The sequence below is a fragment of the Malurus melanocephalus genome, unplaced genomic scaffold (assembly GCF_030028575.1).
Source record: "Malurus melanocephalus ecotype Western Australia unplaced genomic scaffold, MMel_1.1 scaffold_442, whole genome shotgun sequence".
Taxonomy (NCBI): Eukaryota; Metazoa; Chordata; class Aves; order Passeriformes; family Maluridae; genus Malurus; species Malurus melanocephalus.
This window is the reverse complement of record NW_026623674.1, coordinates 68807-96716: the sequence shown is the minus strand read 5'-3', so window position 1 is coordinate 96716 and position 27910 is coordinate 68807. Positions and strand designations below refer to the sequence as shown.

Here is a 27910-nt window from a genome sequence, read left to right as displayed (position 1 = left end):
TCTTATTAGGACCTCAAGCTTGCCCCAGTTTCACTGAGGCTTACTCAAAATGTCCAAGTCTCACATTTAAAACTAYATGAAATGTATACAAGTGATACTGATCCCATAACAGGTGTGTGACATCAAGAGGCAACAGAGCCAAGAGTCAGTTGTGTTACAGAAGTTATGTGTGAACACAAATCATTGCTATGATTGTTACTGTAACAGGAAGACTAACTGCTAAAAAATGAGTTTAGAGTTCAGGAAGAACAAGTCTAAAGTGCATTTTGTTTGGTTTATCTTTTTTTTTTTTTCTTAAAACTTTTCATCTAGTCATTCTGACCTAAGAAAAGTAATTGCTCTAGTACCAGTGTTTCGAGTTGGAACAGACAGCTTTCCAATTATATTTTGTTTACTRTTGGAACTGAAGTTATAATTTTTAAGCTTTCAAACACATCTAACCTCTAATCAAGCATGCATACATACATATTTATCCACAGMAGMAGTTTATATGAATGTTGTTTCCTASTRCAGTCTGCAATAGATCATTCCTCTTTTGGAACTCTGCTGCAACACTTTCATTCTTCAGCTTCAGTTCTTAGTATTACAGAAATAAATTCTAAAATGCTTCATAAATATAAATTAAAAAGGGACTATAGGTTACTAACCTCCTTAATGGAGTCTTCATTAGGCAGCATTGAACACACACATGTGATGTAGGCTTGGCGAAAAGATGAAACATTTGCAATTTCTGGAGAATCTGCACACAATTTTGATAAGAAAGTGGCTTGGGGGATGCAGTTTGACATCATCAAGTGTTTTATTCGCATCTGCAGAAAGGAAGGCCCTTCTCGTGTAATCAATTTATTAGCTAGGAAAAGAAAAAATTCTTTGAGAATAGACCAATTTACAGGTGACACTTAAATGAAATTGTCTCACTGCATTCACACTTCTTTACAAATTTGTGTACGGTCAGTGTTACTAGGAAACTCTAGGCATCATTACAAATGACAGCAATGGACTAGCTTCTCCCAAACTCTGCAGGAAGAGAATGCTGGCGACAGAAAACAGACCCACCCAAACAGCCACCTCCACCATGCCCCRCAAAAGACAGCACCATAAAGACATATGCCACAGCAGTGGCTAAAGGATACTGGTCACACCACACAAATACCAGYAGTGTAACTGAAGTTTAAAATCATCACCTTTTAACTGTAGCTTTACATTCCAAGAATCAAAAAATACATGCTTTYCAACTGGAGAGTTTTCTACCCAAGCTGTTGAAATCCCATGTAATGTCAAAATACGTAAAATTAAGTTGAGGGTGAAAACATCATCTTTGTGGTACTTTTGAAGAATTGGGTTTAAGACATGCYAGGCTTATGCTCTTGATCAAGCAGATACAACTATTCATTATGAGACTTGATGAACTAATTCAATAGTAAAAATGCCACTTCAGATTATTATTTTAAGTACCTAGCAAAATTTATTTGAATTAAATACCTCAAAGATTTAGTTCCATTCTCTTCCCAGGTGTTTATCATAGAAACAGAATTCAATTGGAAGGGACCCTCACATCCTGCTCCTCACAGGACTGCCTCAAATGAAACTGTATGACTGAGAGCACTGGCCAAATGTTCCCTGAACTCTGGCAGGTTTGGTGCTGTGACCGCTTTTTGGGGGAGTCTGTTCCCGTGTCCAACCACCCCTGGGATGAAGAACCTTTTCCTAATGTCTAATCTGTGCTTACCCTGACACWGCTTCATTCCATGTCCTCCTGGCCTATTGTTGGTCGCCAGAGAAAGGAGATCACCACCTCCTCCTCATGGCCTTCTTGAGGAAGGTGCAGATTGCACCATCAGTGTTCTCTTCTCCAGGCTCAACAGGCCAAGAGACCTCAGCWGRTCCTCATRAGGAGGAGCCTCGAGGCTTCTCCCCACCTTGGTCACAATCTAGTAGTCTGATGTCCTTCCAGTACTAAAGTATCCAAAACTGCTCAACCCGAAACAGAACTCGAGTTGAAGCTGCCTCAGCACAGAAAAGAGTTGGGCAGTCACCTCCTCCTCAAGTGGCTTGCAATGCTGTGCCTGGTGCACCCCAGGACACAGCTGGCCCCTCACAGGATACACTGCTTACTCATACTCAAGTTGCCATCAGCTCAAACCCTCCAGATCTCTTTCTGCAGGGCTGCTCTCTATCTCCTAGATTGTCCATATAACCAGGATTACCATGTCCAGGTGGAGAATTCATTACTTATCTTGTTAAATTTCATATGGTTGGTGACTGCCCAGCTCTCTGTCTATCCAGATTTCTCTATAAGGCCTCTGCTCTCAAAGGAGATGACAGATTCTCCTAACATAGTATCATCAGCAAATTTATTTCATGTACATTTAACTTCWGCACCAAGATAATCTATAAAGACATTAAAGAAACCCCACCAGTYTGACAATTTACTATAACCCCTTGCACCCAACCTATCAGCTCACTCTTCACCCAACATATGATGGATTTACCAAGCTATGTGCTGGATATTTAATCCAGGAATGCTGTGAGAGACAACATCAGAAGCTTTGGTAAGTACATGTGCTCTGCCTTGGCTRATGAAATCATATGCTTCAAAATAGCTGTGCTGCTATTTCCAGCTTAACATAAACATCTATAGAAAGCCTTGATATGAGTCTCCAGATCATTCAAGAGACTCTTGTGAATTAAGAGAGACGATTTAACACATTCTTATACYACATGGAGTAATGCATGTGAACCAAGAAAAACAAACTAGCTGCTAACTATAGAAGAAATCATGGAAATACCTGAAACACTCTGATAAAACATATACTAGAATGGTGTTTTGCAGCAACTGTCGTAAACCAGTTACCTCTGGTTCCTGTAAAACACTCCAGATTAGTCAAAAAAGAATGCTTGCTTTAGACTAGTAACTTACTGAGAATATTTCCATTCAATGGCTCATCCACTATGTTAGCGTGCTATTATTACTATGAAAGATGGGTAGTTAAGAAACCAATGGCATATCAATTTCTGAAAGACAGGATTGCACATAACACAGAACAAGAAAGTTTTCACAATTTCTGCACCTGGCCTAACAGAACAAGAGTGTGTTCTAACTCTAACAGACACCACACAAGCTGGCAGAAAACTTACAATGTGCATCTGAACAGAAAACTCATTTTAGGCACCAGGTACACACCACATGCCTGTAGTGAAACTACTTTTATTCTGCACAAGTCAGCTTAGGGGACAGGAAAAACCTCTGAGCAYTAAACTCTTGACACAGCTGACACTTCACATTAAAGGAACTTCAATGGATAAAACAAAAAGAATAGTATGACCAAGAGGCAACCTGCAGGAACATCTCCAGTTGCTAGGAAGCAAGCCTTCTCTCTTCATTAAAAATTGCATCTGTATGACACTGCTTGAATATTTATYAAGGAAAGCTAACAGTGCTTCAATATGGATATGTGATGCAAGAGACTGCTGCCACAACACGAGGGCCAGGAGACCACTGCTGAGGGTAAACTCTCAGAAAGCTGAGAATCACATCAGTCACCTCTYCAAGTGGAAACTGCTATTCATGGGCCTAGCAGGAATGGGGTTTAGTGCCCACAAGCAATTCTGTAAGTCCCTCTTTTCTACACTTGGCTCACAGAGCCACTTTTTTTTTCACGTCCAAAAGAGGAATAAATACTCAAAAAAAAAACCCCAAAAGCCAAAAAAACTCTATTTACCTCCTCTAACACTTATTTAGATTCCTCTTGTTTACACAGCTAGACATACACTTGGCAACTGCTTAAATGAAGTTTTACTGACATGGCAGAGYCAGCTAGTCAAGACATGGGAAGTATTTTAAGAGTACCTGCAGTCAGCCAGAATAATTAAACCTTTTCAGTTTAACAGTTCCACTTTTATCTTCCAGCACAAATGAGAGAAATTTTGATGAAGGTGGACTGTGCTGGTATGCACMAGAGGGTCTCAACTTGCTGCAGTTGTCAATAAGAAAATGCTCTGTGCCCTCAGGCCAATTCTTTCACACCTAAGGGAGTGTGTAGTGAACTCTGCAAAGGAGAACGACAAACTGACCTCCTATGTCATGCAGATGTAAGGGATGATAGTAGGAGCAAAATTCAGAAATGAGTCACTAGGAAAACATTTATCTTAGCACTCAGCTTTACTCTAAAGTGGAAAGTTTTCTCTTTTCCTGAAAAAGGAACAAAACYTGAGGAATAAACAGCAAAATGGGAATTGTTTTCCCTCAGAGAACCTAATTTTGTACTCAATCTGTTACATTTCCATAAATGTTCGTGAACAGACTTTCTTSTTCCTTCTCTTCCTACATCTCCTGCTCTTGTGTGTTCTGTCACAGTGTTCTATTAAAGACCTCAKAATTAAAACAGCTTACTTTAAAAATCAGCACAGACACCCTGCAACCATTCCTCTCCCAAACACTTCAGCCAAAAGGGCAGTGCAGATTCGAATACTACACATATCTTAAGAACTCTCTTAAGCCAGGACCCAAAAGTAAGGGTAAGAGATTCCTCTCTCACCCAAAACACTTGCAGTAAATACAATTTAAGTTACACCAGAATACTGTGAATATAACCTTTATGGGTGGCATGGGTGGCACTAACCTTTATGGTTAGCATGGATGGCACTACAGCATGAAAAGACTCTGGCCACTAAGCTGAACATTCAAGAGAAACAGCATCTTGGGTGAGCATTTCTGAAAGTTCCTGTGGAMCAGGACAATGTGCTGAAGTGTAGTAACATACATTAAGTATGTTCAACTGACACTGAGGTCTGTATATTCTACAATAGCAGTGGCTGGACAGTTATCCCAGCTTTCCTACACACCAAGTCTCATCAAGACAGATGTACCAAGCTGTTGGCATTCATCTGCTGCACTCAGCAACAAGCTCGCCCCAACCTACTTGGTTCAGGGTATGTTTGTTAAGACAAAAGGGGTTGGGGACCAGGGGGAAAAGYCTTGGAATCAGAGTACTAAAGCTAGCTGCCAGAGGCACAGAATATGGGGGATTCCAGAACTGCTGAACAGCATCAGTTGTGGTGACATTGGGATGCTGGTATCATTTAGTCATCTAAAAGGCCTAAGATGCTTTTTTTTTAATGGCCCTTTTCTCAAACAAATATTAATGCTCCGAACAACCATCCTCAGCCAGCTGACAGTAAAAAWCAGGAACTAACAGCCTACCACACGGCAGTGAAATTTAGTAACAGCCACAGAAGCAGCAGACAGAACCCAAGCTGCTATTCAAACTTTTGCTGGAACAAATTTGGCAMACCATATTTCGTGTCAGCTCCTTTTCCAGGCCATTGCATTAAAAAACAAAATTAAAATGACAAACTTTAAAAAAAGAAAAGGCAGAAACCTGACACATCTTCASGACTGTTCACTCAAGTAAGCATCTGATGATCATTAAGATGAACTACCAGTTCACAAAACACAGCTCCAGCAAAAATTAGGAGTGCTTCTCAGGTACTCATCACAAAAACCCAGAAAGTATGCAATATAAACTACTCAAAGAAACTAAGCTTTAGATGACTGAAAAAGACAGTTTGTGAGGCTGCTGTAGCACTGAAGGCTAAAATGGCAGTTTGAGTAAGGCAACTGAAAACCCACTGCARTGGAGCTCCTTCTGCAGCCCCTATTCCCCAAGCCTAACAGCAGAACTACCATCCCTTCTGGGATCTGCAGAAACACATTTTGATTCCTCCTATTTCTATCAAATGGAGCCTGCTACAACAGAACATTAAACAGATCAAAGAAGTGAACAAGTGAAAGAAGACCAACCTCATAACTCATCAGTGACTCATTATGTGCTACAGAAACTAGCATTAATTGTGTATTGGGTCTGACTGAGGTACAGTACTTTGCATTAAGAGCTGGACCAGTGTTGGTAACAGAGCAGTGTTTTGGCTACTGCTGAGCAGYGCTGCCCTCCTGACATTSCTTCCCCCATCAAAGGGGATGGGAGTGGGCAAGATCCTGGGAGGGGACACAACCAGGCCAGGGGACCCAAATTAGCCAAAGGGATATTCCATACCCTAGGACGTCAGCTCAGATATATAAGCTGATAAGAGAGACAGRAGGGGAGGGGYATTCAAGAGTTTTCARTGYTTGCCTTCCAGAGGAACTGTTACACATGCTGAAACCYTGCTTCCCTGGAAGTGTCTGAACACTGCAGCTAATGGGAAGTAAAGATTGCTTTTTTCTTTCCCTTTAGCTTATGTGCAAGCAAATTGCTGCTTATTTCTTTATTTTACTGTAATAAAACTGCTTTATCTCACCCTGCTGGTTGTTTTCCATCTTATTCTTTCCCCTGTCCCAGAGAGAAAGGAAGTGATAGAGCAACTTAGAAGGCACCTGGCACCCAGCCAGGGTCAACCTGTTACAGCTTGATATGATTCTGAAGGTAAAAAAGGATTATAATTATAATCCACTAGACATCTAGAGATAGATGCTTAATATTAGCTCCAACCATGTCCTATGTAAGGCCAAGAGACTAATTCCAGCTGCTCAGAGTTTCTGCAAGCAAAATAAAATCACAGTAGTATTTGACTTCCTGGCACAGAGAAAAGAGGAGTGAATAAAGAAAAGGAAGTAAAACAGGACCAAGATAAYCACAACACATGGTATAATACAGCCTCACGGGTCAGTTTGTACATCAGTTGTAACTTCTGCAGTCACTGAATCACATTGGTCTGATGATATCAGTAAGATAAACCAATTACACCAGGAGCACAGTCTTAGTGTCAAAATATTTTCCATGCCATAATATGCCATAATGGCATAGAGAACAGGATTTCTCTAAGTTTTCATTTTGCTTTGTATCAGAGCATAGGGTAACAAATCTGGCACATAAATCTTGCTGTCTGAGAAAAAAGCAAACTTTACATACGGCCTCAATCTACTTAGAATCATTGGATATCCCGAGGTAAAAGGGACCCATAAGGATCATAAATTCAACTCCCTCCCCTCACAGGACTACTTATCTTCTCCTGCATCACTCTGAAGTTTTATGATGCACAATATGCATTATGTTGATTTCTTTGAAATGTTATTGGTTAGCTGGCAACTGCTACACAAGACTGAATGTTATGCCCTTTGTTGTCTTTCACAGCCTTATGTTCTTTCCTACAACTCCTTGCAAATCTTCAATACCCATTCACGATGCTCTTAGTCTTCCAAAAGGCTCACAGAACCAAAAAGCACCAAACAAAAACCCTTCCATCCCCTGTAATGTAATGGCACTGAACGATGTAGCTCCTGAATAATTACTTTATAGTATTTATAGCTATTAAATATCACCATTCCCCACCTCTCTGCTCTTCCATTTCCACTACTAATATTCCTACTACTTTGATCCACCACTTTCACAGTATTTATTGCAAGCCAAAACACTGGAGTAGAAAAGGACAGCACTCCCAWGTAGTGCTCTCRGTTTTTCTACATGTYTGATACCACACTGAGCTCTGCTACYTTCTAYTGTTCCCTSCATTGTTAGCTGAAAATACTCAACCAATATCTAAACCATCCTGCTTGGGTGCTAAGAGGACAGATTCTGACAGCTCAGAAAGATCATCTAACTATGTCTAAGCAGCAATGCTGCATGTCCACAGGCCACAAGGACACTTTCCTCAGTTATCTGCATTTTGATACCCTGAAAGCAAGCAAAAAACCAAACCAAGGTTTCCAAGATTGCCACAAATACAAGACAAGCAGTAGAAGCAACATTTTAGGCCAATATTCAACTTCTCAGAAGTACCCTTAAAACATCTAATACTTCACTTGAGAAATGTGCTTTTGCCAGATTTGTCTGATACAGGATTCCAGTCACATTCAGACTGTTTAGGCATGCCTGTGTACCTGAAAATGGACCTKTGTAGAAGAGCTCCAATGAATGTCAGAGAATCACAGAATTAAATAGGTCAGAACAGACCTTTGAGATCATCAAATCCAACCTATGACCTAATACCACCTCATCAACTAAACCATGGCACTAAGTACCATATCCAGTCGTTTTTAACACCTCCAGGGACAGTGACTCCACCACCTCCCTGGGCAGACCATCCCAGTGCCCAATCACTGTTTCTGTGAAGAATTTTTCCCCAATGCCCAGCCTACACTTCCACTCGTGCAGCTTAAGACTGTCCTCTTGGCCTGCCACTGGTTGCCTGGGAGGAAAGACCGACTTCTACCTGCCTATACCCTCCTTTCAGAGAGCTGGAGATGGTGATATGGTGCAAGTCATCCCACCACATTTCCATGATGGCAACTACGTCATAGCTTTCCTTCTGTACCATGGCTTCCAGCTCCTCTTGTTTGTTACCCATGCTGTGTGCATTAGTGCACATGCACTTCAGCCGTGCTGCTGACTTCAACCCTGACTCTGACTTAACCACCCCTGGGCTCATCTCTAGAGAGCTTAGTTTCATCCTCTTCCCTGTTCAAACCTAGTTTAAAGCCATCTCAACCACCCCTACCAACTCATGGACTAGATTCCTTTTGCCCTTGTTAGATAGATGGAGCCCATCTGATTCTAGCAGGCCAGGTACCATAAAAGTTACCCTTTGATCAAAAAAACCAAAATTCTGCTGATGGCACCAGCCCTTAARCCATTCATTGATAACATGGGYTCTTCTGCTCCTTTCATCATTCATTTCTGCTACTGAAGGAACCGAGCAGAATGCCATCTGTGTTCCTGCCCCATCAACCAGCTGAACCAGAGCCTTGRAGTCCTTTTTAATTACCTCTTGCTCTTCTTGTTAAACTCACCACTGCCAGCCKGGACAAGCAGCAGCGAGTAAAGGTATCTGTTGCCTTTGCTTGGATCCAATGAAAGACACACCAGTGAGGACAACTCTTCTGAGCATCTATTCAGATCCAGCTAACCAGACAAATAGGTACTAAATAATGATGTCTAAGAAATCAACAGTTTCAGGTTGCCAAGTGATCTCAGAAATGGATACCTACACACTGGCCAATTCAGCATGGTCAGAGACGTGTYAAACAATCAGTGTGTCAGCAAAAACTTCAAATGTAAAGCCAAAGCACTRAACAAACCATTCTGTCCTATTTCTGATGAAGTCAACATRYAGTCTGAYCTGTATCAAGGTCATTCCACACTGGAAGAAAGATGCATAGCAKCAGTCAATAATATAGCTGCTGCTAAAATGAGCCACATGGATAAGAAGCAAATTAATCTCCAATGGAGTCCACACATACATAGAAGGACATCAATCCTACTGGAACTCACTATTCCTACCGAACACTTCTTGGCCTGCCCCAGGTAAACGGAGTTTGCAAAGCCAGCTAACCCTTAACCCTCACTGGTACACAACTCTCCAAGTWAGGAACTCTTCAACAGATTAAGGTTTTCAGAATATGGGCCAATTTTGAAAYTGAAATCCTTTTGAGCAGAAATACACTAAGAGCAGTAACTGTCCAACTGGATGGCCTATMAACACTGCCAATGAAAAACTCCAGGGCAGGATGTTGGTATGGAATGCAATTCTTTTCAAGATATACTGGAGATGGTAAGATTAAATGCTCTTTGGAGTTGTTTTAGATTTGGCCAAGGATAAGAGGAGGGCAGAGCCTGGAACTATGTGGGTCTGGAACTATGTGGGTCTATTATTCCCACTTCATCACTGGAGAGCAGAAGTAAGGGATTCTTACTTCTGGGAAGAATGGGGCATGGCTTTGGGAAAAGGGAATGTGCAGAGGAAACACCACCACTGTTYCTCCTTTCTTCCAGGGGAGCAAGCAGTGAGTGGACTGGTGGGGTGGCTCCAGTCCTACCAGATGGGTTTGTCTATCGTTGTTTTTCATTGTCTCAGGCTTGGGGAAGGAGTATGGGTGGGCATAATTTGTCCATCATTGTTTCTTTTTTCATTATCCAGCACTTGGGCACAAGACATGGGGGCTGAATGCCTTTTTGTCTCGGAAGCTGCATGGTCCAGGCTGCAGTGCAGTGGTGCAGTCTGCAGTCCTCTTGAGTTTCTCAGAGATTGTTTTTGCATGTTAATCATCTGCTTTTATAAACTGTTGTTTTTGGTATTRCTGCTGTCACTGTTCATTTTCTTATCTCATTGACGTTTTCAAGTAAATTCTTCTCAACTCAGAATTGCTGCYTTTGTCTCCCTCTCACCACAGGGGGTGGGGGAAAAGGGAGCAGCTGAGTAAGGCTTAATGTTTCCAGCTGGGTTTAAGCTACAACAGCAGTTTAAATGTTTCTGCCATACTATTAATACCTGACCCTAAGGCTAGTGAAGACTGCAGTCTACCTTGGCTGCTCTTTTTTTAGAACAAGGAACAACAAATTCTCTAAATAACCAAAACCTGTTTCTATTTCTTTATTAAAAATATTGATATAATGCATCTCAAAGAGAGACTATCCAAAGCCAGAACAAAGGTTTCCACTATGGAAGAAAAATTAAAATACCTTTTTGTTCTCCTTTGATTTTTAAGACAATGTTTAAAACACTTCTTCCCTTCTATACTATTTTAAACTTGAAACTATCAGAGGCAAACTACAATCTAGTGYACGCTTAGTGAAGTAGATATAATACCTGCAAGTACCTAATGACACCACTAGTGGGAAAAAATTCAGAGTAARGGAAGAATTTAATAGAAGACATTAGAAAGACTGTATTACATAAAGTGACACTAGCACRTCCTATTCCTCACCTCTCAAGAGTTTCTGATTCAAGATCTTAATTCCATAGACTAAACACAAAGAACTTCCCAGCCCTTCCACATGAATCTTTCATGCCTCCAAAAAGTGCAGACATACCCAATTCCTCCCTGTGAAGCATTTAGGAAAACATTTAAAAGCACAGAGTTATGAGAAACAAACAACCTCAGGAAGAAAAATTTCTAAATTCTTATGATGGAAAAAGAAATAATTCTTTYTTAAAACAGAGTTTCATAATATTCAAACTGATGGACAGTACAGCCCAAGCAGAGATGCACTGGTTGTACAATTGGACACATTATTCAAAATGCCAGTGAGACAGTTTCATAATTAWTATTATTTAGCAACATATGTATTAAATACTACTGCACAATACAATTTAAAATGCAACTCTCTACTGACTTCAAATCACTGCTTACCCACCAAAACCACACCAAGTAATTTCTGAACAACCACACATCATCTCTAAAAACACACTCTTACCTTCCTCAGTTTCTACTGGTTGCTGGGATAGAATTTTAAGAAGAACTGGATTTTTCCATACCCCTTCCCTTGTGATATCCACCAATATTTGGAGGTTGTTATTCCCAAATTCCAGTAAAGCATCATGTGAATCCTATAAAATGTAAAAAAAAAATTCATTAAAAGTCTTAGCTAAAAATTAAAACAAGCCCATTTCACATTATCTATCCTAATACTTCACTATATTTAATACTTTCACAATATTCCTCTCAGGCATTACTGCTCTGACAAGTTTGCATTGGGATTATAATAGTCCAATGTTCTTTCACTTCTTTAATCCTACAGCAAAGCTTTCCAATTTCAGRTTACTGAGTTGACTGAAATGACTTAAATGAAAAAGCCTATTCAGCAGTTGTAACCTCTACAATTTTTATCTTTCTCCATCTACAGATGTATGTACAAAAAAAAAAAAGGAACAGGAATTGTTGGATAAAAGACAAAGGATGATTTTGTATCAAGCATATAATGCTATTGAAGAACTCGAAAGGAAGACTAAATAGTTTTCAAAGTGAGTAACAAAATGGTAAGAGTCTAAAATTGTACATTTAGTATTGACACTAAAGATGAGCCAGTCAATTCTTGTGACAAACTYTGAGAAGCATGAAAGCCATCAGACACTAGATGAAGAATGCAAAGGGAGATTTCATCATTAARATGAAAACATCCTTCTACTGGATATGAAGATGCAATTTTCTTAGAAACGAATCCATGTCCAGTGCATTTACTAAAACCCAGGGATTTCTGATCCTAACAGATTTGATGCTGTGAAGCCTGACCAAGAGACTCTCCACAATCAGCAGCCTCCAGCTGAAGTTCACCCATGAAACCTCTAYACATAGCATATTACTCAGAGTGATCAGGGCCCTACCACTTCGAATTCTGGAAATCTGAGGAGTAAAAGAGGAATTAAAATGACATTATATATGGGAAGAATCTAGAGTCTAACACAAAAGAGAAAGCAACTTGAAACAAATTCCAAGCATTTCCTGTCCCAGCAGAAAAACTAATCTAGGGAGTTTTGAACTGAAAGAATTAAAATATCATCRTTCAGAATTTCCTAACACTGACAAATTAAAGCTAATTAACTGTATGCAATATGTGGTTACACCTTAGTAAAAATGCTTCTCTCAACAGATCKTAAATTCAATACATGGCAATACTCCCTTGTTCTGGTGAGCTGTGTTTTAAGCTGTAACCTTTAACCTCAGGCTGCTTTTGATAGCCTCTCTTGTATCCCTTAGACATACTCGAATCAAATCTATGTTCTGAATTATTAGAATTAAATGGAGCTAATGCTATGCCCACTAAAAATACAAGAGTAACCAAAGAACGTTGTATCATGCACTAACAATAGACACCAATGAACCACTTTCCACAGTGCAACACACAAGACATGTTTAAGTCCATTAATTACCTTCTACAATCAAGGAAATCTGCTATGAAAATAACCAAGATTTTCCTATTAACCATTCACAGTAAAGGGCATATTTGCATCTAATGATTAGATGTCTTATTAAACCAGATATTCATGTTCAATATCCAATATCAGATGTAAATTTCAGACCATCTTCACTATTTTGATWCAGTAGTCTATTTCTTTTCTAATTCTGCAGCAAACTGTCCTGCAATAATCTCTGCACAAGAGAAATTGAATTTTAACTCTTGGGCAAAGCATCTCCCCACTAAGGAGTGAGGCTTTTTCACTCATGATGGGAAAATTGCATTATTACAGTGAAGGGTTCATTTACATGTACTCTCAAGTTTCCTGAAGGACTCTTCCTGAATACCTATAACACCATCCTATCACACATGGTACTTACTAAACTCCAAATTAAAGAGAAGCACAGTCAATGCAAGGCTCTTCTCACTCTCTTATTACCTGTGTCTGCTCCAAGTATCCCATAGCGTATTAGTGTATTAGCATTATATATGTAATGAACTCAAGTATTAGATGCATCACTGAAGTCTATGTTTAGCAACAAGTTCATACAGATTAATGTGTTCTTTGGACAGTCTATCAGTCTCTACAAYAGAAAATTATGTGAATGAACCTCTTCAGAGAGACTGTGCATAACTTTGGGGCATTCTTTCACTAAGCTGAGAACACAGGCAAGGTTAGAAGAAAATCATTCCCAGCAAATACCAAGTGAAGATTCCAACAACCCAAAAGGGACCACAAAAAGATGTAYACAGTCCTACAAAGCYCATYATAGCAGACAACTTACTGTGTGTRGTAGATGAGTAAGCAATGAATTATGAAATTTTAGAGGGTAAGCAAGAACACTGGGTGGTGTTCTGCAGCACAAGGTGTTAAGTACCTGCAGRAGATCTCAGAAGCAGCATAAGGRCAYCAAGAAAAAGMAGAGYRTATTTTCTATGTTTTCATGTAAGCYGACAAGGTAGCACCAAATGTATCCCTGATGCTAGAAACGGGTATTAGTGCATTCCATAGCTAGGAATCTTCCTATGCTAGTCATGATGTTAAAGCAACATAGTGTCCTGATTCACCTTTAAATAAACAGAATTTCCAGCTATAACCAACCTTTAATGTAATAGTCCAGAGGGGAAAAGAGAAAGTAAACAAAGCAAGTCATCACTTGTCATTTTTAAAGTCCTATCTAAGCACTGACAATCTTCAGCTGCTAATCAGACTATGTCTCATAAGGTTTGGTGCTTGACAGGGACTTGATGTGGGATAYTGCAGAGAAGCTGTCAAGGCTTGCTCTCAGATTATCATCACTTGCTGCTCACACACCTGGACACAAATCACAGCACACTCTGAGGAAATACAAGGCTCTAGGGGCCAAGCTGATCTCTCTGGTTTTCTCCACTTGACTGAGTTAAGGAAGGACCAAGGAAATCTTGAGAACAGCTCAACAGGACATCAAGTAACAGAGGACACTGGAGGGGCTGGGCTACTCTGTAACTTTGCCTCAAGTTCTCCTGTCAAGGTCAGCACTATGGCCTTCCTGGTCCCTGCCACCAGTGGCAGAGCTGGAGGTGGGGAAAAGACATGAATCAGCTCATGCTCAAGTTGTAGCCTCAGGACAGCTTTAAGAACATCACTGGAAAAAAATAAATTACTTAAAATTGCATCCATGAAATACCTAACCAAAGCCCAGTTTCTGTAACTGACAGTTACTTCCTATACGAAGTCTATGTATGTTATTTTATCTTCAGTCTTGAGGATGATTAAGAAAACCACTACAGGCATGCAGGTAGAAGAGATACTGAATCTTATCTAGAAAATCAATAGAAGCCCATTTAAACAACCTCTRTCTCTGGCCTTGCCCAACTACATATCACACAGCTTCAAGTCTTCAATACAACAGGTTACCAGAGCATCCACTATGCATTCTCCTCCCTCACACTAACATTACAGAATCAACCTCTCAGTCTACACTTGAGAGCCTACTTTCAAGTGTACATCAGGTCAAAGACTAACTCCAAAAAACACTGCCATTTAAGAACCTGTGTGTTCAAGCTTCACCTGGAAGACTGAGTTTAGCTTCAGTGAGCTCTGTGAAGGCATTCAGCACAGATGTAATGCCCTAGGAAGGGGTGGAACAATCAAAACACTGAGGAGTTAGAAGCCACAGCCTCAGAAACAGCCAGGGCAGTCCACTTATCTGCCATCATTACTGGAATGACATGGCTGACAAAAAATATTTTTAAAATCATACAACTTGGACACAGGTGAAGTACTGCTACTGAAAATAATGCTGTCCCACAGATTATGACATTTAGCAATCCAGASATCCAACACAAACAATGTCTTCCCAATAGCAACTGCTCCCTAATTTGAGAGCTTCAGGAGGCAGTAGAGAGCCAGAAGAGCCCAGTCCAATTTTGAGGGTTATTCACATTTCAGCACCTTTGTATTAAGGGCTGGAAGGACCTTAGATGGTGAGAAARAAGGGGCTTTTGATATGAGCAAACTGATTTGTTGAGTCAGCACTRTGTTTGAGGTCTAGGGCATCAATACCAAAACGCCAAATATAAAATTCACCAACATATRTGGCATAAGTAACTAACTACTGCCAGTACACTCCCATGACAATGCTTAGCTGAGCATCACTGAATCTGCTGAAGAATATAAAACTAATATTAATGGGAATATTTGCAAAAATCTATTAGGAATACATCAAATGTCTTCAAAGAAACCTAATGCAATATTTACAATATGGACCTCATTAAGTTAGGACAATGCCATAAACAGGTTTTAAAGAGCAGGACATAAACCGTTTCATTCTAGATAAAATCAGGAAAGAATAATACAATAAGAATCTATGAACAAAGTTCAAAAGAAAAGACAGGACTTGAGTTTACTAAAGACATGAGGATTTTTCAATCCTGGCAGTTTAAGCATCTACTACGGTTTCACAAAAGTTTTTGGATTAACGCTCATCCTCAACTTTTCCTAAACAAAGCACTGATGCTCTTTGTAAGGCTTGAAGGGAATCCAGTTCCACAATTCATATTCAATACCCAGAACAACACATCTCTACTCCCACTAAAGATGTCTTTGAATGCATGTTTTTCACCTTCTTCACATGACCAGATTATACCAACCCACACAGTATTTTGCCATTGAGCTCCTCCCTTAGATTAACAGAGTTTACTTGTATCAAGAGCCCTGCTGTAATTCTGCCTCAATCATTTCACTCATATTTTACAGCATTTCCCCACTTGTGTCTGCATACTTTTGCTTGCTGCCACTGTATAAATCCATGCTGAGACTTCTGCCATACAATCTTACATCTTGTTTTCATTTTGCCCAAGCTGCCTCTGATCTTGCTTAGGGATAAGGAAAACTGGACTCAAGGGAGACTGTAGGACATRACTGCTGTTATTTAGGATAACAGAACAAACAGGTTCAAACACCAAATAAAAATTCTGACAGCATTTTGTATATAAGCTGGACATCAGTGACACTCTACTTTCAGTTCTAGGAGAGTCCCCACACCTTGCTGCTTTGAAATGCAAGCCCTCACTCACCTTTTACATTTCTGGAATGAAAATTTATTTGAAGTTTCACTGAGTCCCTTTACCTGTGCAGATTGTCACAGAGCAATAGTTACTGGAGGCAGATCTGAAAAATTCCTCCCATATTGGGAGTTATAGTCCTCAGAMGYCACACCTTGTCCATTTTGCCAGGARAGCAACAAGCAAAAACCTGGCTCTGGAGGGCTGCAATGTCCGTTGTGATCTGTTGCAGTCACTAAGGGAGTTGCAGGACTTAYTCAAAATAAAGGACAAATCCTTGTCACCACTAAGGTCACAGGATTTAAACTGCACCTACCATACTTCTTTCTATTACCAAGTACATGCCATACCCAACTGCTTTTAGGGTTCCCGTGATAATAAATATTCCATGGTATTCCAGGAAAAAGAAGTCTCTCCACACCTGGAATCACCGAGTACAGATCACCTCTATCCCTTCCACAACTAGCAGGACTACAAAGCTCTACTGAACTGCTTCTCTCAGTTTGAAGTGACAGGTTTATTCATCTTCAGTCTACTGAAAAGTTTTCACATCTCCTGTTTCCTTGACAGTAGGCAAAACAAAAGCAGAAACTACTTTAAAACTAGCATCTTCAGAGCTAATGCAGCAGTAGCCAAGCCTCAGGGACTGAGAAAATCCCCAATCAAAGGGTCTTGCGACAAAGACAGCTGAAAGGTCTAAGTTCACTTCCAACTATTTCCTGCCGAAGTGTTCACTTCAGTAACTTATATCTGAGATTAACTTCAAACTTCACCAGTCACAGTAAAGCCAGAACAGGCAATAGCAGAAACAAAGCAATCCCTGATTCTCAAAGGGCCCCTCAGTTTGAATACAGCAATACCACTCCCGTCTTTCAGCTCAGTGAGGAACACCAGCTCTTGCACACAACTAGGTACGATCTCCAGACTAAAACCCAGAAAAATMTTTTTCCTACACATTCTACATTAGCCATTTTGTTTTGAGTGYAGAACGTAGTAGTATGAGCTTATTWCAGCAYCACCTGCAAAAAAASMCTTCTAATAACCAGCTGGACAAAAGACCTATCCTATCATTTCCATCCCTCTCAAATCAGGTACAGACACTAACCTGCCACKCAGACATCCACAAAAGCTCTTTTATCATCAAACTAATGCTTCAGAGCTGTTCAATCACTCCATTTAACCCAGTCCTTCACACAAATCTTTAGATCAAGAATTACTAAGGTTCTCTTGCTTAAGCTGCCATCAATTGTGTGGTTATAAATATGCTGTTGGGCTTTATGACTCCCAATACGTTTGCTGCAATTAGTCTTCTGCAGCTCAGAAATTCTTGCTGTCTAGGTAACAGTAATGCAGGACAAGTGGAACTCAGGGGAAATATAGAAGAGAAGGAATACAACTGCAGCTTTTTCTTTTTAAATACATAAATTGCAAAAAAGAAATTCAGAACACTTACCTGAATGGACTGATGGAATCCTAACCACACTTCATGTGGTAATTCACTTTCAGGAATTGAAAGCAGTAGCTCAAAACAACTCCTGGAAAAGCAAAAGGCAAGTAAACAAACTACCTGAACATAAATCTCTTGTTACATTAAATATTACTTGTGGCACATACTACTTAGCACTCAGATAAGCAATGACAGTAACACGGAAACATGTTAGATTGTGCAAATCAATTAAAGGCCTGAAACAGCCTGTAAATCACACATGATTCATCATATGGAAACAGTGCTCCCTTTTACAATCCCTCCTACTCACAATCTCACTAATTTAAGATTGTAGCTACTCTTATCAGGCTAGACAGTCCATTTAATGTGGCTTAGGAACACTGTATCACAGAATTTTTATTCTTTTTTCTCAAAGGAAACCTTATAATCATTCTAAATAAAACTCACTGGAGTCCAGCATGGTCTCTGGCTAGAAGGAGAATGCAAGCCAGCTTCACCTAACTCAACATTTCAGCACTGATATATATAAGAAAATAAAACTGAAAAACAGCTTGACAGAGGATACATGCATCAGCACAAAAACTGATCTGGACAAGCTATGTCAAGAAGAGCATCAGCACCTAGAAACACCTTATAAGCCTTTGATACCAACTGGGGGAACATTCCCATACTTRCAGCACAAACTTCAACCTGACATGGCAGGACTGCTGTCTATATTGTTCTCAAACATGAACTATCCAACCTTGTACACGATACATGGATTGCCTGAAACCCTAACTGAACAGTTAGACCTASTCAAACTAGAAGTGTTAACCATGACTCTGTCTACAGACTCACAAGACTTACAYACAGCAGAAGTGTTTTCATAAATCATGACAAAATAAGGAAAGGAAACTAATCTAGTACATCACCTATAAGCACTGAAACACTGCTATAAGCTACATCTACACTGTTAGAGTTTCATCTCTTACTCCTTAGAGTTTCATCTCTTACTCCTTTTTCTTCAAAACATCCTCTCTCAAACATTAAATAGAACAATTACAAGGCAACACATTCAGTCTTTAGATAGACAGATGGATGATAGGAAGGAGAACTGAGCTTGGGGAAGTGGAAAAGGAAGAGATGACCATAAAGAAAACACGAGTTTCAGATTTGCTTAGTACTCAAAAAKAATGACTTTCCATCTTCCTCCTGACTTCTGAAAAATGCATTGAACAGTTACCTGCCAAATGCTAGGCCTACTCAGTTTTTAGCCAGATTCAGCTGTCATATATATCAACAAGACCAAATGGACGAATACTGAATAAGTATCTGGCCATCCTTTTCACATTTCTTAAGTYTGAGTTCAGTCCCAATCCTGGTTCCTTGAAACAGAGGTTTAGACCTGCACAAGCTCTAAGCACTTTCATTAGATTGACAGAAAATACAACAACCTTCACCACAGTCATTCCATCGTTATTCACATCATTAGGCATGAGACTTTGCTGATGATGAAAAAGCTGCAACTGGACCACCAGATCTTCCAACTGTCATAAGTGTCAATTTAATAAAATAATCAGGACTTTGTTTTGCCTTGTACTTCAACTTGGCAGTACAAGTTAAATCACCAGCCCAAATGTTTAGACCCAGTTGATTGCTAACAGACTATCAAAACCAACTTTACAAAGCACCTGAATGTTATTTTAATGTAAAAAAAAAACCCAAAACAAAACAAACAAACAAACAAACCCCAACAAAACAAGAAAATCAACAAAAAACCCCAAACAAAAAACCAACAAAGCAAGCAACCAAGAAAATCCCTAGGTATGTGTCCTGTTTTCATCCATATCACTCCATACCCAGTAAAACATTTGCAAACTTCATGGTCAATGTGCTTTTGTAAAATCTTCTGTCCCTGAAATCCCATTTCCCTCTTTAAAAATGTTTACAAGTTATTGGCTAGGCCACAAATCAAAACACCAGGATCATACCATGAAGTCAAACCTTTCTAACCCCACTCTACCAGTACCACCACAATGCCTACCTATACAAAACTCAATTCYAAACTTTTATCACAATTTTTGCAAATAAACTGCAATGGGTGCTTGAATGTTCACATTATTAGAAAAAATATTATTAATCTGAAATAGCTTCAAAGTATCTTTTAGAAAAAGGTGTCCTACATCTGGATTTTGTTATTTTGAAACAAATAMCTCTAGGCAAAAATCAATGTATTATTTGCATACAATTTTTCTGTAACCACTTTATAACTCATTCACAAAAAAAATTTACATTAAATTTTAAAAGCTTTCAAAACAGTGTTAATTTTTAGATTGTATTAGAACATTTTTCCTATCCTAATCTTCTGAGAGACACAAAGATGACTAATTTTACATTGGATGATCAGCAGGAATTGTTCAGTAGTTGCCAGGAATTTACCTGYGCCTTATTAAGAGTTGAATTAGCTCTTAATGACAGACAGCAGAGTGGTAAATGCAAGCCACTGAATCAAACTGCAWCAATATATTAGACTGAGAACTGCTTTATTAGACAAACAGACAAGTGTCACATGTGCCTTCTCACAAAGTGCTGTGGGAATCAAGCASATTCTTCCTGGAAGCACAACCAATAGGTGAGATAGAGCTCCAAGCTTGAGGCAGACTGGTCTTAGTGGTTCAATTCAGTTTGGTTCAATTCAAATCTCCCTTCTCTTATTATGGTTGAAAAAAAAAAATATAAACACCTTCTCAAAGTTATAGAAGTGGTAAACTCTGTCTCAGTTCAGTGCCATCACAGCACACAGGAGAAAGGGGAAAGCAGTCAAATCTTAGTTACTGGCAAACATAACATGACTTATGACCAAATATTTCTTCTCTTTTAACTTTAATCTATTAATCTTGGAATCATATAAACCATTTTCAGATGGAAGTAAAATTTTCGCACTGATGGTAACATAACATCTTCCCCCTCACAGCAGCCTCAGAAATAAAGCACTCACAGAAGCTTGAGTGAATAACCAGCATGAAAGGTCTCCTGAGATTCACAAGGATAGCCAGCTAACTAACTGACAGTGAAAAGACATCTCTGATACAGCTAATTCTTTATAATTCTTTCRAAGAGGTAATACCTTTGAAATAGTACTACTGGGGGGTGAGGGGAATGCACTGTGCTTTGGGACTGTGGGAATAAGGAATAACCTGTCCAAGTTCCACTTAAACAAAGGCAGTAAGTCACTTCATGGGCACAGACAAAAAGAACATTCCTGCTTCCCCCCTCTCTACACACACACACACCTCCAATCGTTTGTGACATCTGTAGTCTACACTCCAAGCTTTCCTTTTGTTTCCTAAGGTTAGACAGTGGACCAACAACACCTCACACTACATGAGCATCATGTWTCTTATGGGAAGCACAGTCCCTACATCATGTCAGCTGTACTGTGGAAACACAAAGGACSTCAGCAGACAGCAGGGAAGATGACAGTATGCTGAATTTTGCTGGTACTGGCTCACCCKGCTGAGAAGGATGTMAGGAGGGGAAGYTCTTYTCCTTTTCTCAAGGAGGAATGTTGGAAGGGAAGTAGGATTTCAACAGGAAGTAGTGCACTTTTGCTTTGAAAAAGCAAGTCCRCTCATTTCACTTCCAATCAAGGTTCAAGTCTGAGAACACAGTGCATATGACAGCTGTGGGTGACCCAACTGTCTCCCCAAAAATCACAATTACATGGGAACAGTATGTTTTCGTGTCCCTAACTAGGTAACATTCTTCTTCCTTCATGGAACCTTAAGTTTATCTTTAATTCCCTCCTCTAACTTCTCTCTCACTCCCTTGTAAACTTACAAAAAAAAAAAAAAAAAAAAACCATGGGAGAGTTAATTCAGATATGCCATTTACCTCACCCTATCTTCAACTTCACTCCTTGTATTTCTCATTCTTTAGATTCCTTTCAATTGTAATCATTACAAGAAAGAAAAGATTCCAGCAAGTCAGCTTCTCTAACACAAGTTTTTCTCAATACACAAGCTACAACAAACTCCTCACACWGAAAGCTGGAAGAAACCATATTAGCAAAAGCAGAATATTCTGKTATTTCTCAACAAGAGAAAAGCAATTTCGATACAGAATCGAGATATATGCCCCAAAGTATCTACCCATGGCAAAATATATGGAAAACACTCCAAGTAGAGATGTCCTGCACAGACAGTAAAAGATAAACTTTTAAAATTACATAAGTAGAGAACAACAAAATACGCAAGTTAATTAATGATAATATGAAAATGACAAGAATACTCAATCTTTAAGGGGACAGTCTGAAAAAGCAATAAAGATATTTTGCCAAAAATGTGTATTATRTACCAGGTAAAAGATTTAGCAGTCAAAGTCTTAGGTTTCCACACTATTAAGCTAAGATACACTTCTCCTGATTTCACACATTTTCAAAAAATCCAAAACCACTCCTGGTTCATGTATTTCTCACAATTAAAAAGAATGTAATTCAAGGCATCATTTGGAGAGATCTGATTTTGTGCTGTTCATTTATATTGCAAGTCAGTTAATTACAAATAAAGCATTTGACCAAGGAGTTCACTGCTAAAGTCCTTCTTAAAGAGAATACCTGAGTTCAGACCACAAAACAAGAGACTGATAACAAAAAAAACCCAAACCAACAAAACAACGAAAGCAAAAACTGTCACAGAATTACTTTTATTCTGTGATGATTCTCATTTTCAAGGTTCTAGATACTCACCCTCCCTCCTCAAATGAAACCTCATTAGCAAGGGATGACCAACACATCACATTATCCTTCTCAGGTATACTCCAGTGCACGTGAAAGCCCTCAGGTTACACTCTTCCATTACAAAAAGCTGCCCTGCACTTAAGACAAACTTTGAGGAACTACAAGTAATCCAAACTCAGCTGATGGACTGTAAAATAGTTCTCTATTCTGTTCCAGGAATTGCTGTGCTTTAAGTCATGTCTAGCCTGCTTTGCAATGTTACAGCACAAGTCAGACTGTCATGAACACAAACTCGCTTGACCTCCTCAGCAAAAGACACGTTCAGAATGCCCCTGCACCAAAGAGGACAGGATACACAAAGCTGCAGCTGCAGAACAAGGGATACAGGTTTATTAATCCATATGTGAGGGTCTAAAATTGAAGCCCCATTTAATAATCACTACACGAAGCTTCTTCTACAGAAAATAACACTTGCAGAAGGTTTTAAGAAAGAACAGAACCTTCCTAACACCTACATGATTATCCAAATACAGAAGAACAGTGCCTTAGAACTTGTCCACTTTAATTAATTAAATGTCCACATACATACCTGTGGTATGATTAAAAATGTACTRAAGACATTTACTAGATGATAAATTGCAAATATAGTTGTCAAATTAAGCAATAAACTATTTCAACAGTTTGCCCTTTAATTTATAAAATGCAGTTCTTTTTTAAACAAACAAACAAAAAAATTAAAATACCAAATTAAAACTTACAGCACTAGCCTGCCAAGTACCAAAAGAACATCTTCACATTCTGTAGTCAAGTAAGGTCTTGCATTAGCAAAGCTTTGGATGGAGATTCGATACACTTCCAAAAAAGGTAAAATATGTTCCGATGCACCCCGACTGCCAGCATACTGGAGCAGTGTCTGAAACAAAATRAGTTATCATTAGAAGTTCTTATAAYACAYTTYTGCTTAAAAACAAGGATCAATATACAATAACAATCACATACAGTAGAATAATTCTGGAAGAGAGAAATTTTGACTCTGAAGGAGAATTTAAAGTSGCAGCTTTTCACCTCAATAGAAATWCTYCCTTTCATTGAAATATACTTTTATTTACTTTATTRTTTTGATAAAGTTATCAGAATTTCTGCTGGGGAGAAAGCTAGAAGCAATGGCAGAAATGTGAACTATTTTGTACAACTACGATGGAAACAGAACCATGTATAACACTGGATATTACTAGTGAGAATGCAGAAAAAATAGGAAACTCAAGAATAACATTACTACAGGTGTAATATTTTAAAGATACATGCATTACCTACACAGCAAACATGAAGCCACCAGAAAGGGACACAAAACCCAGATCACATTGTTATGCAGGAATTTTCAAATGCAAAATTACTCTAGATTTTACTCCCTGACCACAGCAATCCCACATTACGTGGGCACAGTACTAAAGCAGCAACATAAAATCTAGCCAGTTTTAAGAGAAATCACATCAACACAGGGACAACAGTAGTACCTCCMACCTTTTTAAAACTTACCTGTACTATCATGCTATGAAGTACAATTTGAGAGCAAGTAGGGCACTGAGCTGAGGACACCTTAGCTCTACTAACAGCTTGCTTCACAAATAACAGCCCTTCCCTAAACACCCTCCTACACCTCCAGAGCAGCGATGCTTGTATTCTTACCAGTTCCCTCTCCCATGTGTACCCTCCCTAGACTAAACAAGGTACCAAGCTTATCGCCAGCTGCAAAGAAAACAAAACCAATGAAAGAGGCTGGGCTTTTTGGAACCTTCAGGGCCAAGACTGTGTGGGAAAAAAAGTCAACTGATGATTATCATAAATCAGCTGTTTAGTAAAGCCAGCAGTAACAATACCATTATGGTGACAACAGAAACACTACCATTGTAGTGACAACACACCAATCCCTGCACTTTTCTAAAAATACAACCATTAAAACCAATCTATTTAAAGAGCCCAATTTAGTACTCAATTATTTTGACAGACACTTTGATCATAAACTACCTGGTCTGTGYAAACCATAAAACACAGCAAAATACTTTCTAAGATTAAATAAATTTTCTAGTAAACACTGCACCCTTGTTCAAGTGCAATTCGAGCACCAGGATCAAAGTTTTAAAGCTAACATTGGGAATTCACTGGGTACCCATTTATGAGAAACTTCCTGTCAAATACATAAGCAATGGTTTCAGTGTAAAAGACAGATCCAATATGACACACTTATCAATAGCTTGAACTTCAAGGATCTGTAGTTTTGAACGTTATGATGCTATTACTATTAGCATACTGACGAACAAGAAACTCTTCAAAGCTCTTCTGCTATTTCACAAGCAATATAAACAGTTGTTTAGTTGTCCACTACAGATTTCTCCTGGCAGTCTATATACAAGCTATTATGGAAAATTTATTAACTTGACAGAATTAAATAACCTATATCTTTGAGGGATTCTCAAGTAACAATTTAGAACAATTAATACCTTAGAGTTTAATTACCTGACAAGTGGATTCAAGCATGTAAAGTCAGGTTAATACACGACCACTTACACTTGATCCCATCCTCCTCTCTGACTCCAGTAACACATCTGATTGGAGACTGCAGCAAGAAGTACAGAGACCACATCCACCAAAGGCATAATGTACAGAGTAGCCCAGGCCCTCCACACTGCAAAGATTTTCGTGTTCTGCACTGATGGAACCTGCTTAGCTGTACCTCCTCAGAAGCCTAATTTTTGTACTCAGGCCCAATTTAAAGGCAAAGATATAGAAGTTTCCTAAATTTGAGTCTCTGTTTAAGAAAAACACTTCCTCCTGTTTTTATCCACAGTGTTAATTGCAATTAACACCTTCAAAAATTTCAGAAAGCCAAGAGCTGCTGGGCATTGGCAAATGGGATGCTTTGACGTCCTACAACCTCCCCTTTACCTATAAATGTTCTTTCTATTTACAYTAGCACAGCCTCAAACACCCCCCCCTTAGTCCTGGCTCTTTGGGTACATACTGAGCTCAACAACAGATGTGTTTTTCAACATAAATGTGCAAAGTATTTATGTCTGTATAATATAAAGTTGCAGTCAACCCATTATTTASGCTTCAATAGTTTCTTTGTTTTGTTATCCTGGACAACAGTCCTATTTCCCTGCTTGAAAATAGGGATCTTTGGAGAAATTGTGCCATTCAGCATCACTCCCCTTAAGAGCTACTGGAAAGCTACACAGAGCAGCACAAGTTTACATGTAGTAAAACAGCATTCAGACAGCTCAAAGCATAGGAAAGTTACTAATTCGGTTCACAATTTGCCTGACAGCCATGGTGATTTCCACAGCAATACACAGCACTTTCCAGGGCCCCTGCCTCAGCTGTACTTATAGGATGGCAAACCTAAAACATTTCMGCTCTCCTTATGTCAGCTACTTCCCAAAATCAAACTTAAGCCCAAACAGATTCAGCTTCTTTCTAGGCACAATCTGCTGTAGCTAAATAAACTTATGACAAGGTATCAGWGGTACCCTCCAAGTAATTAATACAAAATTAAGCTGAGCTCTCAAGATTTCATTTATGGGCAGACCTTAAGTTATTTAAGTTATCACAAACATCTCGTGTCAGGAGAAACCCAGGAATAAAGTTACATCCTACCCACAGTGGTCTGACTGAACAATGACATCACAGAACCATCCTTCGTTGAAGCTGCTGCAGGACAGAGAGCAGCAGTCCCCCACTGCATCTCCTGGAGTACAGGCACAACAATTTGAAATGTCCCAGACTGATGGCAATTTAAAAACAATCTTTTCCATTTTTATCTGTGCTATTACTGACTACAATAACAGCACAAAGACCTAGAGGGCTACATTTTTTGTGGGACACAGGTTGGAGGTTATTTTGGTTTTGTTTGCTTTTTTCTTTTGGGTAGCAGACCTGTCTTTCATTAAACTCCACTGATCAAGTATCTCTAAAGCTTCTTCTGTACCAARCTAATCTGGGAAACTGGACATGCACACACACTGATCGTCTTGACAACCACTACTAAGTGTTAGCTGAATATTTGCATCAATGTTCTAACACAATGTACACCACTGGAAACTATTTCAGCAAAATCTAAACATGGAAAGTCACACTTCGTAGTAGGCTCCATGTCAATGTAAGGTCAAAAATCTTCACTAAACTTGGAATGAACACCTAGTATGCTGAAGCACCCAGCAGTTTGAGAAAAAAGAGTTTTGAAACCCAGTAAATATACTTGGTCTGTTGTTTCAGTAAGTGATGAGCTAAATATSCTCCCAGAATGTTATGGCAAAGCACACAACCTGTGGATGCAAAATGGAAGACTGTGAAGGACAGCACCGCTTACACATAATTTGTAATACAGTAGCAAGCTTTTTTCTCTGATTTTGCCATTCACCAGTCAAATACTGTAGCTTTATCAGCTGAGGTGTTGTAAACCAGCTCAGAAAATAGATTATTTTTTACTTTAAAACACACAATCTCTTCAGTCTCAACAAGAAYGACTCTCCAACCCAGCAATGTTAACAACAATTTTTCAGCCTTAGAGCTTACAGTAAATGATGCTGTGAGGTTAGCAAAAACTAATTAACCATTGGAAGARTTTACTTAAGAATTAGTTATCTCCATCACTGTGGCTTTAATCAAGACCAGCTCTTATTCTGGAACTTAGGGCCTCTATTTAGAAATTGGTGATCTTTCTCTGGGTTGCACTAAGCAAGTATTCAAGACAAGACATCCAAACCCCAGCTTAAGTGACTTAAGAGCACTACAGGTCATTACAGGCCAGCAAGCACTTCTTACACCCCACGGCAGATCTCAAACAAGAAGGAATACACAGCTTTGGTCCTGAGACAAGTGAAACACAGACAACCGGAGGTCTCGGAACCGAGCCAAGACTGCACCGAGAAATTGCAGCGCGGTCCACCTGCCCCAGAGACCCACTCGAGGGGCACAAGATGTCCCGGTCCGAAGCGATGCCAAAACCCAAAGGCGAGCAGTCCCCTCGGCCCGTCAGGCCCGGCTCCGGGCTGGCGGCGCAGAGCCCACGGGGCACCCTCGGCAGGGCGTGCACAGCTCAGCAGCCGGGCACATTGCCGCCAGCCCTGCGTACCGTCAGCTTCGGAGGAGTGAGCGTTCAGGACGGCAGCCCCACGCTTGCCCCGGCCGCATCCCCGCTGCCCGCACTCGGCCTGCAACCCGCGCCGCGGCCCGCCACGCCCGGCTCCTACCTGGCAGAAGCCCCGGCAGTAGGCCCGGGACGAGGCCTCCGACACCTCCTGCTCGCGCAGCTCTGCCTGCAGCTGCCAGAGACGGGCGCGGAGCGCCGGCACCACCCGCGAAACCTCAGGCCGCGCCGCCGCCTCAGCCTCCGCGTCCGCCATCTGCACCCGGCCCTACTGCGCGTAGGCATCGGTCACGTGATCAGCCGCTGACATCATCCGTCTGGGACGGCGCCACGTGACACGCACACGTGACCTGTCGTTCTCCGCGCAAAGCCGCCAGTCGGGG

At 40.0% G+C, this 27910-nt stretch overlaps 1 protein-coding gene across 1 annotated transcript in view; it reads right to left on the bottom strand.

Moving 5' to 3' along the window:
* The window catches only part of RLF (RLF zinc finger), a 42661-nt gene extending 14809 nt beyond the window's left edge, over positions 1-27852 (bottom strand). The window contains exons 1-5 of the mRNA XM_057380270.1: positions 27631-27852; positions 23140-23294; positions 17671-17752; positions 11193-11325; positions 648-850 (exon numbers count right to left, since the gene is read on the bottom strand). Of these exons, the coding sequence (XP_057236253.1) occupies positions 648-850; positions 11193-11325; positions 17671-17752; positions 23140-23294; positions 27631-27783 (726 nt within the window). The 5' untranslated portion in view covers positions 27784-27852. The remainder of the gene's footprint in view (positions 1-647; positions 851-11192; positions 11326-17670; positions 17753-23139; positions 23295-27630) is intronic.
* Between the last annotated feature and the right edge of the window lie 58 nt (positions 27853-27910).